Source organism: Callospermophilus lateralis, chromosome 2, assembly GCF_048772815.1.
Source record: "Callospermophilus lateralis isolate mCalLat2 chromosome 2, mCalLat2.hap1, whole genome shotgun sequence".
NCBI classification, from domain to species: Eukaryota; Metazoa; Chordata; class Mammalia; order Rodentia; family Sciuridae; genus Callospermophilus; species Callospermophilus lateralis.
This window is the reverse complement of record NC_135306.1, coordinates 52,279-69,830: the sequence shown is the minus strand read 5'-3', so window position 1 is coordinate 69,830 and position 17,552 is coordinate 52,279. Positions and strand designations below refer to the sequence as shown.

The following is a 17,552-nucleotide window of genomic DNA, read 5'->3' as shown; positions in this document are numbered from 1 at the left end:
GCAGGGGGCGCAGGGAGTCTTCTGAGCATCAGCGCCGCTGTCAGCCTTGAGGCAGGGACTGGGTCCATCCCATGGTGACACACAGGGCAGGTGAGCAGGGCGGGGCTGTCCTGGTCCTGCCCGGGCGGGACACACCAGGCAGGTGAGCCGGGCAGTCTGATGAACAGGTGCTCATGGAAGGTGACCTTGACACAGACTCAGGGAAGAGGAGAGATGAAGAGGGAGAGAGCAAGAGCCAGAGAGAGACAGAGAGTAAGAGAGAGAGAGAGAGCAAGAGAGAGGGGGCCTGGCAGGAGGGAGTTTTTATAGCCCAAATCTAAGGGGGCCTCTGGGTCTGCAAGCTGCCTTGTTGGCCCAAGGGGGGGTTGAGTGCTCAGCCTTGAGGGGGCTGCATGTTCAGATTGAGGCAAGGTGACAAAGGACCAGAGGGAGGGGGTTGAGTGCGGGGCTATCTTGCAGCCAACCTCTGTTCGGCCTGCTCTGCACCCATTAACTCCAGCAGGTCTCCCACAGGGAGTACCGCCTGGTGGGCTCACCACAAGCACGCAGGCCACTGCGGCTCCCAAGGTGCCCCAGGGCCACCACGGCTTCCCTGGACAGCCAAGTGGGACGTGGGGCCAGCAGGCGGGGTCCAGCAAACTATCTCCAGCTGTCCCACAGGGAGGAAGGAGTGTCACCAGGAGGGTGAGAACTGGACACTGTCCATGTGACTGAGCCCTGCTCTGGTGGGGGAGCCCACCCCATGCCAGCAGGGTGGCTGCAGGACATCAGAGGAGTCACTGCAGGGGACACAGCTCACACTGACTTGGCACAAGGCTCCTGCTCTGGGGGAGCAGACGGGGATAGGGTGGTGCCAGGGAGACCTGGTTGAAGAGGCTCCCAAACCCAAGGGGAATGCAGAGCTGAGCGGGGGGGGGGGGGGGGAGCCCCAGGGCCCAGGGAGCTGCAGAGCTGAGAAGTGGGGAGGGGGGAAGGAGCCCCAGGGCCCAGGGAGCTGCAGAACTGAGCAGGAAGGAGCCCCAGGGGTCTGCAGAGCTGAGCAGAGGGGAGGGGGGGAGGAGCCTGGTGGACAGGACATCTGGAAGGCATCCCAGGTGAGGAGGAGGAAGGCAGGTGATTGACAGGAGGAGGAAGGCAGGGGAGCAGGGGCGAGTGGGCCAGCCCACGTGGGATGCCTGATAGACTTTCAAGCAGGGTGCTGGGCACGGAGTCCCGTCTGGGAGCCCGTGTGTTCTCATCTACAAACGGGGGAGCCATGGGCAGGTCGGAGGGTGTAAGTCATGAGACAGATGAGATCATCCGCCCCAGGTGCAGAAGGAAGCCGCCCCAGGACTCCAGGCAGGGCCTGGGAAGGGGCCAGCGTTTGGCAGGTGGAGGACAAGCACTCTGGAGGTAGGACGGCCGGACCACCAGGGAGCCGGGAAGGGTGGGTGCCTGGTGTCCTGTTGTGGGGTCACAGGAGCATGACAAGTGGTTTGGTGCTAGGGCTACACACTGACCTCCCCTTGAGCAGGAGCCTTCGGGGTGAGCGGGCGCCCCCTGGGTGCAGCCAGTGCTCCCAAGAGCCCCAGCACCTTCCATGGAGTGGAGGAGCTCCAGGTCCAAGCTCTCCATCCATTTTCCTTTAGACCCCCTCCACGCAGGCGGTGGCCTCTCCTGGGCTGTGGGAGCAGGAATCAGCCCCCAGCACCGACCTTGGTGGTCTCCCAGACAGGCGCCTGCAGTCCGGGGCCCTAAGGAGCTCTGGGACCAGGGTTGGGGTGAGGATGCTGCCGAGCGCTGGCTGGAACCCAGGAGGAGAAGGTTCCCAAGGGAGTCCTTCACCCACAAGGCCGGTTCTAGCCCATGGGGAGGGGACCTTGGAGCCTGGAGTCCTTGGGTTCTGGGGCTGGAGCCTGGGGTGTGGAGGAGCTGGGCTCACTTAGCGGCATGGAGACGTGGGTGCAGGGACTCCACAAAGCCAGCACCTCTCCTTTCGGGGACGGGGGACGACATGCCTGTGCCAAGCCCTGCTCCACAGCGGGAGGAACCCGTGGCTGGGGGAGTGGCGCCCAGACCATCTCAGAGGGCGGAGGAAGACGGGGGGGGGGGGGGGGGGGGGAGGGGGCGCTGGTGCCTGTGAACGTGTGGGTGACACAGCCAGGTGTGCGAGGCCGGGTCGGGTCAGCAGGTGAAGCTCGGGGGTCAGCAGTCCGTTCTTTACAGGATGCCTGTGAGTAGAGCCCTGCCCAGCGCCCCGCGTGGGTGTCCAGGGCACCCCGTGCCTCCCCTGCGCCCCCTCTGCGCCTGCCCAGTGCCCTCTGTGCCTCCCCAGGGCTCCCCTTCGCCCCCTCTGCGCCTGTCCAGCGCCCCGTGTGCCTGCCCAGGGCTCCCCGTGCGCCTGCCCAGGGCTCCCCGTGCCTCCCCTGCGTCCCTCTGCGCCTGCCCGGCCAAGCCTGTGCTCCCTGTGAGCCTGCCTGGGTGAGCCCGTGGACCCCCAGTTGCAAGCCGGAGCGCTTCTGCAGTAGGAGAAGAGCACAGTGTCTTGCTGCCCAGGTCAGCGCCTGTGCGAGGGGAGAACCCAGGAGGGCTGGGGAGCCGAATGGTCGGCCCTAAGGGGAAGGCTCAGCGATGCCTGGCGGGGCGCTGGCCGCGACCTCGAGGGTCTCTACGGAAGCGAGGTCCCAGGGGCTGCTGCTTCTCCCACTCTAATGCAGAGCGCACGAGCGACTCCTGCAACTGCTACCTTGGCTCTGCAGGACACAGCAGGTGACATGCCACCGCCTGGGGCTCTGTGGATTTGGGGAAGCACAGAGGGAGGGACCGGGGAGGGGAGGGCGGAAGGGAGTCGCCGCCCCCACCTGGTGGAGCCTTCAGCTGGCTGAGGCCAGAGGGCAGTGGAGTCCCAAGAGCTGAGCGAGCAGGACAGGACCAGGGCTGAGGAGCACGTGAGCCGCCCCAGTATGGGAGCCCTGGCCTGCTGGGCCTCCTGGTGCCGTCCAGGAAGGGCCCTGTGAACTGAGTCCCACGGAGCGCAGGGGTCTCACAGCAACCCAATTAACAGGAGCATTGAGAAGTGAGCCCTTCTGGGGCAGAGGTCTCCTGGGCGGAGAAGCCAGGGTGTGTGCTCCGGAGCCAGCCACCTGCAGATCCCACCCACCCCAGCCTCTGAGCCGGGCCCACCTGGACAGCGGCTCAGCTTAGCAGCCCCTGCTTCCCAGGCTGTAGGTGGGGGGCCTGGAAGGTGGGGGAGGTGGGCACACTGTGCCACCAGAGGAAAAGGGGGACTCCTGGAACCTTGCCAGGGGGTGCCTCTTCAAGTGACGGGGCACCTGCGCGTTCTGTCGACCTCTCGGGTCATGCAGAGTGACACGAGGCACAGAGGAGACAGGAGGGGCGTGGGCTCGGCCGGCTCCCTCTCTGCATCCCCTTGTCTGCCTGGGTGAGGCTTCATGAGCAGAAGAGGGCTGTCCTTGAGACCACAGGATGTCACACACCCAGGAGCGCCCAGCCTGCACGGTCCAGCAGCCCTCACCTGATGACCAGGAGAATGGGACAGAGAACAGGGCACTCACAGCCCTGTCCTCCTCCCAGGCCATGGCGTCCCCCAGGATCGAGGCTGTCATCCGGGACAGGCACAGGATGGCGGAGTGTCCCATGTGGGAAGAGGAGACCGGGCAGCTGGTGTTTGTGGACATCAACACCAGGACTGTGTGCTGGTGGAACCCACTCTCTGGGGAGGTGCAGACTTAAGTGGAACTGGGGCCTGCAGATGGTGGAACAAAGGAAGTGGGCCTGGGGGGTTGCAGAGGGTGGGACAAAGGAAGTGGGTCTGGGGGGTGGAGGCTTTGGGCCAGAGGAAGTGGGCCTGGGGGGCTGCAGAGGGTGGGACAAAGGAAGTGGGCCTGGGGGGCTGCAGAGGGTGGGACAAAGGAAGTGGGCCTGGGGGGCTGCAGAGGGTGGGACAAAGGAAGTGGGTCTGGGGGGTGGAGACTTTGGGCCAGAGGGGCTGCAGAGGGTGGGACAAAGGAAGTGGGTCTGGGGGGTGGAGACTTTGGGCCAGAGGAAGTGGGCCGGGGAGGCTGCAGAAGGTGGGACAAAGGAAGTGGGTCTGGGGGGTGGAGACTTTAGGCCAGAGGAAGTGGGCCTGGGGCCTGCAGATGGTGGAACAAAGGAAGTGGGCCTGGGGGGCTGCAGAGGGTCGGACAAAGGAAGTGGGCCTGGGGGACTGCAGAGGGTGGGACAAAGGAAGTGGGTCTGAGAGGTGGAGACTTTGGGCCAGAGGAAGTGGGCCTGGGGCCTGCAGAACATGGGCCTGAGGAAGTATGGGTCCCCTGGAGATCCAGGTGCTCCTGGGAAGGGAGCTGTGAGACCATCCTATGTGCCCAGGGCCCCGTGTCCCCTGAAGTCCTGGGGTTCGTTTAGCTTTGAAGCTGTCCTGCCTGCTTGTGGACCCATGTGCCTGAGGTCCCTGGGCTCGTTGGTACCTTTGCCACAGGTGTCCAGCATCACTCGTGGCCTGAGGGTTGCAGGGGCCCAGCCGGGGCACCTGCTTCTTCAGCACCTGTCCCCCTGCTCCAGAGCCCCTGAAGTGTGGGCTGTCACACCCTGGGCACAGGACAGACCATGGGGTGGGAAGTCCTGGTGTATAGCTATAGTTGGAAGGACCAAAGCCGGGCTTGCTGTCATCCAGGTTAAATCCTGGAAACACTGACATCCTCCTGGCTGCTGTGTGGAGCCTACACCTGGCTCTGACCCCGGGTTATGCCACACATGCACCTGTCCTGACTCAGGAGCTAGGGTGGGGGTGACTGTGCATTTTCCAGGCTCATGTGTGTGCATGGACCCACACACCTGGGAGGTACCTGTGTGTCTGTGGGCCTTGCATACCTGTGTGGACTGCTGACCCCTGTGGATTCACACACCTGGGAGGTACCTGTGTGTCTGTGGGGGTTGCACACCTGTGTGGACTGCTGACCCCTGTGGATTCACACACCTGGGAGGTACCTGTGTGTCTGTGGGGCTTGCACACTTGTGTGGCTGATGACCCCTGTGGGCTCACACACCTGGGAGGTACGTGTGTCTGTGGGGTTTGCACACCTGTGTGGCTGACGACCCCCGTGGGTTTTCTGAGGAGCAGAAGCAGCACTCTGGGAATATCCCCCACTCACCCTCACCCTCCCCCTCCCCAAGGGCAGGTGCCACTGTCCCCCTTGCAGATCAGGGCTGGCCCCAAGTCTGTGTCTGGCCTCAGGCACCCTCCTGTGGAGCCTGCCCCAGGCCCAGCGTCCTACCCAAGGGCTCAGGGGCACCCCCGGCTCTCACACTGGCACTGACGTGAGGAGAGGCCAGCGCTCTCCACTCCTGCAGTTCTGGTGGCCCTGCAGGCAGGCTTGGCAGCCTCCAGTCCCATCTGGAGGCCCTGTGGTGGCCATCGTGGGGAGGGGGTGCAGAGAGGTGGTCCACGCAGGCCCAGCAGGACTGGTCCTGTGCTGAGACGTGCTCTGTGCCCTCATGGTGCCTCCTGGCGGGAGCCCCGTGGGTGGAGTCTCCTGGAGAAGCAGCAGCCTGGCCACCCTGCTATCCTCTGTCCTCCCAGGAGACCCTGTTGGCTGTGTGGCTCTGCACCGAGAGGGCAGCTACGTGGTGGCCTCTGGCACCTGCCTTGGCCTCCTGGACTGGGAGAAGGGGCAGGTGGAGTGGGCGGCCTGGCTGGACAGGGACAAGCCCCACAACAGGTTCAACGACGGGAAGGTGGACCCCGCCGGGAGGTTTGTGGCAGGTGGGCTGCTGAAAGGACTGGCCCAGGCCACCTGCAGAGCCTCCCTCATGGCAGGTGCCAGCTGGGTGGGGACCTCAGGAGCCCTCCCCAGGCTGCTGGCAAGCGGCCCCCGGGGGCCATGCAGGTGCTGGGCAGCCCACAGGTTCCCTCCCGCTCCAAAGCCCATGGCTTCCATGTCATTCTTCCCAGATCCCTGCCCAGAGAGGACCCTGGGAGGGTCGAAGCTGCCAGGGTGGGGCAGTGGCCAGGGCCACTGGCCAGAGGCCATTCACGTGCGGCTGAGGGCCCTGCACCTCTGCCTGAGCAGGACTCTTCCCAGTGGAACATCCCTGGGGTCCCCCCTTCGCCCAGCACAGAGGCTCACTCACAGATGCCGCCTGAGGGCCATCCTGCCTGCTGTCCCCCGACTGACGGTGACCACAGCTCTCTGCACAGCGGGTCTGTGTGGGGTGGGCAGGACAGGGTAGGGTGCTGACCACTGACCTTCCACTCTCTCCAGGCACCATGCCAGAGGCGTCCGCCCCAGGAGTGTGGGAGCCGGGGCAGGGCTCCCTGTACACACTCTATGCTGACCGCTCCGTGGTCAGACAGCTGGACCAGCTGGGCATCCCCAATGGGCTGGACTGGTCCCTGGACCATCACACTCTCTACCACGTGGACGGCCTGGACTACTCTGTGCGGGCCTATGACTACGACATGCAGACAGGAGGCCTGGGTAGGGGCCACCGTTGCTAGCCCCCCACGCCCTCCCCAGAGGAAGGCCTCCGTGGCCAGCCCCCACACCCTCCCTGGATGGGGCCACCGTGACCAGCCCCCCCTCACACCCTCCCTGGGGTAGGAGCTTCCGTGGTCAGCCCTCACACCCTCTATGGGTGGGGCCACCATGGCCAGCCCCCATGCCCTACCTGGGCGGGGCCTCCCTGGCCAGCCCAGCACGCCCTCCCTCAGGTATGGGCCTCTGTGGCCAGCTCCCCACATCCTCCCTGAAGTACGGGCCTCCATGGCCAGCCCCATAAGCCCTCACTGGGAGGGACCAACCATGGCCAGCCCCCCATGCCCTTCTCGGGGAGGGCCTTTTATGGCCAGCCCACCACACCCTCCTGAGTCCCCTCCTGGGGTCCCAGATGCACCACAGGGTCTGTCACTCTCTCACGTTGTTGAGGCCACACTATGTCACCCCCTGGTCTGGGCAGTGAGGGGCCACGCGCCTCTGTCTGTCCTGCCGCAGCAAACCCACGACTGGTGTGCCAGCTGGAGCCAGAGCAAGGCATGCCAGATGGGCTGTTCACGGGGACACTCTGGGTGGCCTGCATTGATGGAGGCAGGGTGATCCGCATGGACGCCGAGACAGGTGTGTGCACAGGGCAGTCGGTCAAGGAGGGGCCATGGGGTGCTCTGTGCCACAGTGTTCAGGGTCCAGGAGTGGGACCACTTGCTTGTCCAGCTACAGGGGGACCTGTGCAGATGGGCAGTGCAGGGAACACAGGGGCTGATGTAGAAAATGACCACAAACCAGCGGTTGAAAACTACAAGACCTTGTCCTCTCCCACCCTGGAGGGCGGAGGCTGGACCAGGGTCACAGGCTGAGCTCCTTGCACAGGCTCCAGGGGGCTCCTCCTGCCTCTCCAGCTCCTGGGCTCCAGGTGGCCCTGGGCTGGTGGCCCCTCCCTGCAGTCTCTGCCTCCGTCTCCATGGGGCTCCTCCTCTGGGTCTGTGTCCCCTCCTCTGTCTCTTGGGAGGACACGGCCATTGCATGAGGGCCACCTGACCCAGGAGGAGCCCATCTCAGACCCTTCACTAACGACCTCTGCAGAGACCTGTTCCCACACCAGGTCCCACTCACAGGTTCTGGGGTGCAAATGTGGACAGGACCCACCTCTTACCATGGTGTCCAGTTCCCTCCATGAGCTCCAGAGAGGCTCCTCCTGCCTCTCCAGCTCCTGGGCTCCAGGTGGCCCCTCACTCCAGTCTCTGCCTCTGTCTCCATGGGGCTCCTCCTCTGGGTCTGTGTCCCCTCCTCTGTCTCTTGGGAGGACATGGCCATTGCATGAGGGCCCCCTGACCCAGGAGGAGCCCATGTCAGGACCCTTCACTAACGACCTCTGCAGAGACCCTGTTCCCACACCAGGTCCCACTCACAGGTTCTGGGGTGCAAATGTGGACAGGACCAACCTCTTACAATGTGTCCAGCTCCCTCCAGGAGACTGGCTTCTCCAGCTCCTGGGCTCCAGGTGGCCCTGCTGACCCCTGCAGTCCATGAGGAAGGGCAGACTTGGGGATCAAGTGCTGCAGGTGCCAGGGAGAACCAGCCGGCCCAGGGCCCCACTGGGGAGTGGGCACAGTCAGGCCACCTGGGGTCCAGCAGCAGATGGGTGGCTGGGCTTCAGGGATGTACCTGAGCTTTACTCACAGGAGATGCCAGTGTCCAGGGTGACGTCCTGCTGTTTTGGGGGGGCTGACTACTCCGACCTGTACGTGACCTCTGCAGCGGACAGCCTGAGTCCAGAGCAGCTGTTGCGGGAGCCGCAGGCAGGACACGTCTTCAAGGTCAGTGGGGTGTCCCTGCCAGGGTCAGCTTGGCTCCCGGCCATGGCTGCTCGGCCAGGTGTAACGCATCTTGACCTAGGGGACTGGAGCGGGCTTGGCAGCATCCATGGGGACATCTGTCCACCTGGAAAACAGCCCTCCCAAGGCCCCATGTGCCCTGCTGTACACAGAGACGTTTACGGGAGGTTTAGGAAGCTGGTGTGGCTGGCACTGCCGTGGCTGGTGCTGCCGGGAGGCTCAGCTGTGCCCAGGGACTCACCTCCACCCTCTCCTCCCGCAGGTCCTGGGCCTGGGGGTGAGAGGCCTTGCATCCTGCCACTTCTCTGGCTGAGGAACCACACCGTCCAATGCAGCTTGAGCCAGGCCTCCGTCCCTGGGGTCAGGCCAGGCTCGGCTCTGGCAGGGCACTCCCTGCCTGACCGCTGTTCACAGCTGATAATAAATGTGGCCACCTCAACATCATCTGTGCAGCTGCTGCCCTGGGATGTGGTTCCCCCCAGGACTGCCCCATGCTATGTCCAGTGTCACCCAGTTTCAGCTTGTAATGCCCCTGTGTGTTCCCCACAGGTCACCTGCATTCCCCAGAACATGTGGCCACACTGGTGTCTCTGAGGTTGGCCTCTCTGCCTCCACTTGGTGCTGGGTCACTGAGAGCTGGAACCTGAGCATGGGCTGTAGCTGTGCTGGACGTGCACAAGTCCATCAGCCAGGGATCGAGCTGGACATCAGTTGCCTTCACAGCACTGGGCGCCCAGCGCCTCTACTTCCAAACAGCCCATTTACCCCTGGAAGGCACCTGCACTCCAGCAGTACCCAGTCCCATGCCCAGCCCCATCACCTGCCCACTGCCTGTATCTCGATGGCCTGATGTGGATAGGTCCTGCCCATGGAATCCACATTATGTGACCCTCTGTGTCAGCTTCTCTCACCGAGCCCCAGGTCTCAAGGTCCGTCCCACTTGTAGCATGTGTCAGAGCTGAAGTCCTTTTCAGGACTGAGTAATATTCCATCGTGTGGATGGACTCGTCCTGTTCCCCATTCCTCCTCAGTGGACAACTGGGTCACTTCTCCTTTCTGACCCTTGTGCATGGTGCTGCTGTGAATGTTCACACACAAGTTTTCATTCCAGCGTCTGTTTCTGGGTCTTCAGGGACATACCTAGGCTGGAGGTAATGTGGAATGTGAACTCCCTGCATAACCCCTAGAGGCCCCTGCGCACTGTCCCTGCACAGGGGCTCCACGCTGCCCTCCCACATACACATGCTAAGAGTGACGTAGAACGTTGAGTCCCCGACTCCAGAGGGCTCAGCACAGAGCTCCTGGAGGTCCCCACACAGGTGGCCTGCAGCTGCACACGGCTCTGCTTGCCAGCTGCTGGGAGTCTCTGTCCTGGGGTCCCCGTGGTCATGGTGGCAGAGTGCAGCTTGTGCTGTGGGCAGGGGCAGGCAGTGCTGTGAACAGGAAGGCCGTCCTGGGGCTCAAGCCTCCATCCTGGGAGTGAGGCCTGTGTGGAGTTGGTCCTGGCCTAGTGGTCAGTCCTGGAGAGGGGCAGCTGGCCTGGGAAGAGGGAGAGACCTGGTCTCAGGTGCAGCCCCTGATACAGGGTGCTGAGGGGCCAGGCGGGGACCTTAGGGAGGCCAAGCAAGGGCCCAGGAAGTGGGCATCCTCCTGACGACCACCACTGTCCGCTCAGGGGCTGGGAGTCCAGGAGGCAACTGTGTGGGAGACCAACTTTGACGTGACTGAGTCACACTCCCCCGCTGGGTGCTGAGGCACTCAGTCACAGAAATGTGGCAGAGCTTTCCCCACCTTCTTGGGTTCGAGGGTCGGTGTCTGGGGCATGGATTTGTCTTGCTACAGCCCATGGGTGGACCTACGCTCACCTGTTCCTTTGTGATATAACCCTTGCCCTGTTTAGGGTAGAATCTTCCATGGAAGTGCCTTGTGGGTCCCCTTCTCTTACTGTGTCCTTGGGTGTGGCCTACCCAGGTGTCAGTCAACCTGCTGACAGTGGACATCATGAAGATAGACTCAGCCCCCTGAAACCTGACCCCTTGCCTCATTTGAATAGCTTCTCCTCAATAAAAGGGGTCAGTGCATGCTCTCTCTCTCTCTTCCTGAGGACCCTTAAGGTCAGAGGAGCCGTCACAACGACCCCAAAGAAAAAGGTATTTGTATCTCTTGTGTGGTCATTTTGCAAAGCCCAGTCAGCCCAGTTTACCTGGAGTGGCCCCTGAGCCTTTTAGTTGCAAGAAGAGAAACCTGGCACATGATTTTGGAAATTCAAATGGAAATGAAACCCATTAAACACTATTTGTCAAAAAGTGGTGATTTAACAAGCTTTGAAAACTATATTCAGTGAAATGAAAGTATATGCAAACCAAAATTTCCACAAAAATTGACTCATAATCATCCATAACTAAAATTTGAAAAAAAAATTAAAGAGAAACAGAAGAAAATCCATGTAATCTTAGTGATACTGTGTGTTTGTTGTGTGTGTGTGTGTGTGTTCTGGAACTGGGGACCAAATGCAGGGCAGCACACATGGTGGACAACCTCAGCTACATACAACCTCAGCTACAATACTCAGCTACATCCCTAGCCCTTGGTGATGAGTTTTAACACACAATACTAAAAGTAAATTGGCAGAAGAAAATATTGATAGCATGGACTTTATAAAATCAAATTTTTACCAAGTGTGGTGTTGCATGCCAAGAATCCTAATTACGCAAAAGGATGAGGCAGGGGGGCTGGGGATGTGGCTCAAGTGGTAACACACTCACCTGGCATGCGTGCGGCCCAGGTTCAACACCACATACAAAGATGTTGTGTCCGACGAAAACTAAAAAAAATCAATATTAAAAAATTCTCTCTCTCTCTCTCTCTCTCTCTCTCTCTCTCTCTCTCTCTCTCTCTCTTTAAAAAAAAGGCTGAGGCAGGGAGATTGCAAATTCAAGGCCAGCCTGGGAGATTTTTAAAGGGATGGGGTATAGCTCAGTGGTAGAGCACCTGCCTGGCATATGTGAGGCCCTGGGTTCAATCCCCAACATCACATGAAAAAATTAAATTGTATACTCTGTGAAAGACAGAACAAAAAGAAAAGCTATAGACTGAGATAAATTATTTACAACATGCAATTCTCTTGTGCAGAAACCTCTTGTGAAGAAGCATACCACATAACTAAGGCAGACAAGGCCATCGAGGAGGTGCAGCTAACTCCCTGTTCCTTAAGTGTGGGCCCTCTATAATGACTTCCTCCAGAAACACATACAATAGGGACATACAGAGAACAGTAACTCCACAGTCAGAAACTTGAAAGGCACTCCCCAGCCAGCTGAGCACACTCAGTACTAAAGTGACATTCACCTTGAGGGCTTGAGATGACAGAGCAGCTCTCCACCTCTGTGACCTGCTTGCCCCAGACCCACAGCCCCAGGATAAATATGAGAAAAACATGGAAACTTGAAAGGCATTCCCCAGCCAGCTGAGCACATTCAGTACTAAGGTGACATTCACCTTGAGGGCTTGAGATGACAGAGCAGCTCTCCACCTCTGTGACTGCTTCCCCCAGACCATGGCCCAAGTCTAGATGTGAGGAAAAACAAGTAAACCCCAAAGTAGAACAATCTACAAATACCTGACAGGTCCTCCCCATGTGCCGAGGTCACTGGAACAAGGAAGTTCAGAGAAACTGTCACCCCAAGAGGAGTCTACAGAGACATGTTGACTGGATGTCATTTGGGAACCTGGAACAGGAAGAGGCAGAACTGAGAATCCAGAGGAAATACAACTTCAGTTATTTATAGCATACTAGTGTTTATTCTTCATGACAAATGGTCTAAGATGTTAATACATCTGAGATAGTGCACCTAAGTCATCACAAGGGCAAAGTCAGGTTGAGGCTTCCTTTGAAATTTCTGTATAAAGATAAAGATACTCAAATAAAACTTTAAAATGACTACATTTCCAGGCTGGGTTGTGGCTCCATGGTAGAGAGCTCACCTAGCATGCACAAGGCACAAGGACATGCCAGTCACATGCCTGTCATCCCAGTTACTTGGGAGGCTAAGGCAAGAGGATCATACATTTGAGGCTCACCTGGGCAATACAGCAAGACCATGTCTCAAAATTAAATTTTAAAAAGGGCTAGGGATATATGTAGCTACGTGCTTGCCAAGCACATACAAGGCCCTGAGGTCAACACCCAGTGTGAACAAAAACTCTCCAGGCCACACAACTGATCACAGACAACCATTGCAGGAATAGAACAGGGAAGAAGTCATTATATCAACCTCCCAAAAATAATTAAAGTAAACCTGCACTTTGTTCAGCTCACAATGCTAACATATCTAACCTCTGCTTCTACTAATTTAAATATGATAATATTTTAAATATGATAGCTTTTTAAATATGATAAAAAGTGTATGTACTTTTCTAATAAACCCAGCAGATGTGCAATATACTCAACTCTGCTCTAAAAGCCAACTTATAAGCACATAGGGGCACAATCATTAGGATAAAATGTAATTATGGCACTTCACATGAAATAACTCTTAGTGTTAATAAACATATAACCTCAAAAGAAGAAATTCAAATTTCTGAACTCAAAACATAATGGTATATTTTCAATGCTACTTCAAACAGATACAAAACACAAACAGAGTTCTCCAACAAGAATTCCTGGCAATATACAAAGCATCATGCTCATCAGAAGACCCAATCCCTTGCTTGCAATGAATAAGAAAACAACTTTTTATAAATGTAAAACTTTAGGGCCTGAGGATGTTGCTCAGTGGTAGAGCACTTGCCTAGCATATGTGAGGCACTGGCTTCGATTCTCAGGACCACATAAAAATAAACAAATGTAGAACTTTAATAAGACATAGGGATATGCTTTCTAAATTGAAAAATAGAAAAGAAAATGTTTGTTTAAAAATTTATTTTTAGTAAAAAATATTTCTTAATTACACAACTCAGCTATTGACTTGTCTCTTACACATTGTAACGACTTGGATCCTAAGGAAACTTCATCTACAGTGGTTTTAAAAATCATGCAGGGGATGGGCTGGGGATGTGGCTCAAGCAGTAGCGTGCTCGCCTGGCATGCATGCGGCCCGGGTTTGATCCTCAGCACCACATACAAACAAAGATGTTGTGTCCGCCGAAAACTAAAAAATAAATATTAAAAAATTCTCTCTAAAAAAAAAAAAAAAACAAAGAATCATGCAGGGGACTGGGGTTGCGGCCCAGTGATAGAGCACTCGCCTAGCATGTGCAAGGCCCTGGGTTCAATCCTCAGCACCACATATAAATAAAATAAAATAAAGGTACTGTGTACAACTAAAAAATAAATATTAAAAAAAGGATCAGGTGGGGTTGTGGCTCAGCGATACAGTGCTTCCTTAGCATGTGCGAGGCCCTGAGTTAGATCCTCAAAAGCACATAAAAATAAATAAAGGTTAAAAAAAGAATCATGCAATATAATAGTTGACATTGAAATTTTTTCTTAGAAAAATTTCATCTAAATCTGGAAGAGATATTGTGAGATATATATATATATATATATATATATATATATATATATATGTAAATACATAATGTTTTTGAACATATCTCTGGATACCTCTGATGCTTGAGTTCTAGCAAATGACATTGTGTGTGTGTGTGTGTGTGTGTGTGTGTGTGTGTGTAAAAATATATGTGTGTGTGTATGGTGCTGGGATGGAACCCAAGGCCTCTCAATTGCTAGGCAAGTGCTCTGTCACTGAGCTGCATACCCAGTATGCAAAGACATCTCAATAAGCAGAAAATAATTAAAATCATTTAAGATTATCATGAGAATTTTCAAACAAGACAAGTCTCTCAATGGAAAACCAAGAAAGCAAAAAGCATATTTTAAAAATATTGCTGAGGGAAAACAGCAGAAGTTCACAGGATTAAGAATTCTGTAGAAAATTAAAAAGAACTGAAAACCTGGTGGACATGGGGCATTTCCTAGGAAATACAGACATTGCAAAACAACTAAATTAAGAAAACTCAATCGATCCATTAGCATAGCAAAGTTGGAACTGCTGCTGGGAGATCTCCCACTGGAAAAGACCCTGGGATCATTAGGTCTCACAGCTAAGTGTTACCTGACCTTTCACAAATTCTGATTTTATTTCAAATGTTTATGATCTAGATAAAAAAAAAAAGGTGACTTTCCTAAATTCAGTTCATGTTCCATCAAAGCCTGATATAGTCAAGATATTTCATCCATGTAGAACGTCAATGTTTATTCAACAGGCTATTTTGTGCACCACTGCAAATGTACTGTCAATTAGTGCCCTGAGCTGTGGCTGAGAGAGGCAGGGCCTGGAAACAGGGTAGGGTCTGGAGGAGGGCCACAGTCTGGACAGGGCAGGGATCTGGAGAAGAGACATGGGGGCCTTGGGGGAGGGATCTAGGCAGAGTCTATGGAGGATGTGGTCTGGGGGATGGGGTGGGGTCAGGAGAAGAAAGGCAGGCCTGGAAGAGGGGTCTGGAGGAGGGTCAGAGCCAACAGGAGGGACAACAGATGGTGAGGAATACTGGCCTTGGTGGTCACTCACTCAGAGCCCCTAGTTCTCTAGCCTTCCATCCCAACAACCCACCTCAGGGAAACTGACCTGAGCTGGGTGGAGGCAGCAACAGCCTGCCTCACCCACCACCCTCCACAGTAGGCCCCAGCAGCTTCACTGAATCCTGGGCAGAAGTCCCTGGCCACTATGCAATCAACCACTATGCAACCAACCACGAGTGCAACCAACCACTATGGACAGCAGTACAGAGATTCCTCAAGAAACTAGAAATAAAGCCATCACATGATCTAGCTCTTCCTCCCACCCTTTTTTTTTTTGGGGGGGGGGGGTATTTACCTGAAAGAACAAAAATCAGCATGCTATAGGAATACAGCCATATCAATGTTTAAGCCAGCACAATTCTCAGTAGCCAAGCTATGAAACCTTCCCAGGTGTCTGTCAACAGATGAGCAGATAAAGAAAGCATGGCATATACACACATCAGAGTTTTACTTGGCCATAAAGGAGAATGAAATTACTGCATCTGCTGGTAAATGAATGGAACTGGAGAACATCATGCTAACTGAAATAAGCCAGACTCCGAAAGCCAAGGGTCAAATGTTTTATCTTATACACAAAAACTAGAGGTAAATAAGGAAATATAAAATGGGGAGATCCCATAAAGATACAAAGGAGGTCAGTGGAATAGAATGGGGTGTAGGGGGAGAGAGGAGGGATGGGAAAAGGGAGGAACTGAAGAATGAAACTGACCAAACGATCTAAGTACATATACGACCACACCACAGTGAATCCCCCCTCCATGTCTGTCTATAAACCACCAGTTTAACAAAACAATAAATAAATAGAAGGAAGACCACTAGAGAAAGGGGAGCAGGAGGACGGAGGTGGAGGGAACATGGAAATACTGGGGTGAAACTGCACAAATTATACTCCATGCATGTCCACATACATCAAAATGGACCCCACTATTATGGATAAGTAAAATACACCAGGGCTGGGGCTGTGGCTCCGTGGTACAGCACTCATTTAGCACACATGATGCCCTGGGTTTGATCCTCAGCACCACATAAAAATAAATAAATAAAGGTATTGTGTCCAACTACAACTAAAAATAATATTTAAAAAAATTTTCAAAAGAGGGAAGATGCACATATACTGACAATTAAACTGGAATTCTCTCAACCAAAGAAAAATGTGGTTTATGAGTTTAGTTTCGTGAGTTTAGTTCCATGAAATGTGGTTCATGAGTTTAGTACATGGAATAAACTTTCTTAATATTTTTAGATGTAGATCAAACAAACACCTGTATCTTATTTATTTATATGTGGTGCTGAGGATCAAACCCAGGGCCTCACACATGCTAGGCAATCACTCTACCAGGAAGCTTTAGTCCCAGCACTGAAATACATTTTTAATAAAAGAATTTGTTACAAATAACATACTAAACTGAAATAAAGTAGTAGGCTGGTAACACATGTGCTTTTCCATATTTCCGTGTTCTTTTCTACTACTTTGACACCATTAAAACAATAAGGAGGGCTGGGGTTGTTGTTCAGTGGCAGAGCACTTGCCAGGATGTGCGAAGCACTGGGTTTGATTCTCAGTATCAATAAATAAAACACAATCATGGACAACTAAAATAATATTTGAAAAAATAAGCAATAAGGAACACAAGTAATGGAGTCTCTCCTGGGCTTAGAACCCTCGTGCATCATTCCTCCTTCATCCCACCCAGGATCTCCAGGAAAAACCTGGGGTAACTGTAGGAAGATGATGAGGGGCTGGGGCTCCGGGGTAGAGCAGTCGCCGAGCACGTGCAAGGCTCTGGGTTCAATCCTCAGCACCACATAAAAATAAATAAATTAAATAAAGGTATTAGGTCCAACTACAACTAAATTTTATTTTAAATTATGGCAATATATACCTAATGTAAATTATTTTTAAACAGACGATGAGGGTCACAACCTAGACCTAGCCTGAATGAAATAGTGAAGGAGCAGGGCGCACAGCCAGGCTCTCCTCAGCTCAGTCCCAAGGTGGGGCTCTCTCCTCACCAACACCACATTTCCCACACCTACTGGGGGTCATTCCAGAAGCTTCTAGTGCAATTCCCTCAGGCAACTCAGAACAAGAGAGCTCCAGGCATCCCTAGATACATGACCGACAGTGTCCCCGAGCCAGGCATCCACCGGAGGTAGCTCTGAGGAGAAGGGAGCTCCATGCATCCATAGAGACATGACCCACAGTGTCCCCAAGCCAGGCATCACCCTCAGGCAGTTCTGAAAATAAGGGAGCTCCAGGGGTCCCTAGAGACATGACAATAGACCCAGCCTGATTCCCTCTTAAAATTGGGAACTATCTTGCCACAAAGCCATGAAAAGCTAATTTTGGTTTCACTGTAAATTACTGCAGATTCTGAACCTGCTTGGAATGTCTGCCCGGGGCCTTGGACTCCCCCTGCCTGGCCATCTGACCCGACAGCAGCCCTCTCTGAAACTGCAGTGACGCCCCATAAACCCTGGCCTTCCCTGGCCAGACAACGCCGCTCTCTGAGGCTCTAATGACCTTCATAAATTCTGATGTCGGGGCCAGCAAAAATGTAAACCAGCCTTTGTGCTCTGCTGTCGAGTGTTGCTAGCTGTAACCCCCTTTGTGGAACTTCCTGGGTATGGAGCTGCGCTGCG

General features: G+C 54.8%; 1 protein-coding gene across 1 annotated transcript; it reads left to right on the top strand.

The window, feature by feature from the left end:
- Window positions 1–3,576: 3,576 nt before the first annotated feature.
- Window positions 3,577–6,496, top strand: LOC143386925 (regucalcin-like). The gene is made up of 4 exons (XM_077108741.1): window positions 3,577–3,698; window positions 5,173–5,177; window positions 5,579–5,761; window positions 6,261–6,496. The coding sequence occupies exons 1-4, from the start codon at window positions 3,577–3,579 to the stop codon at window positions 6,494–6,496; spliced, it is 546 nt and encodes a 181-aa protein (XP_076964856.1).
- The last annotated feature ends 11,056 nt before the right edge of the window (window positions 6,497–17,552 follow it).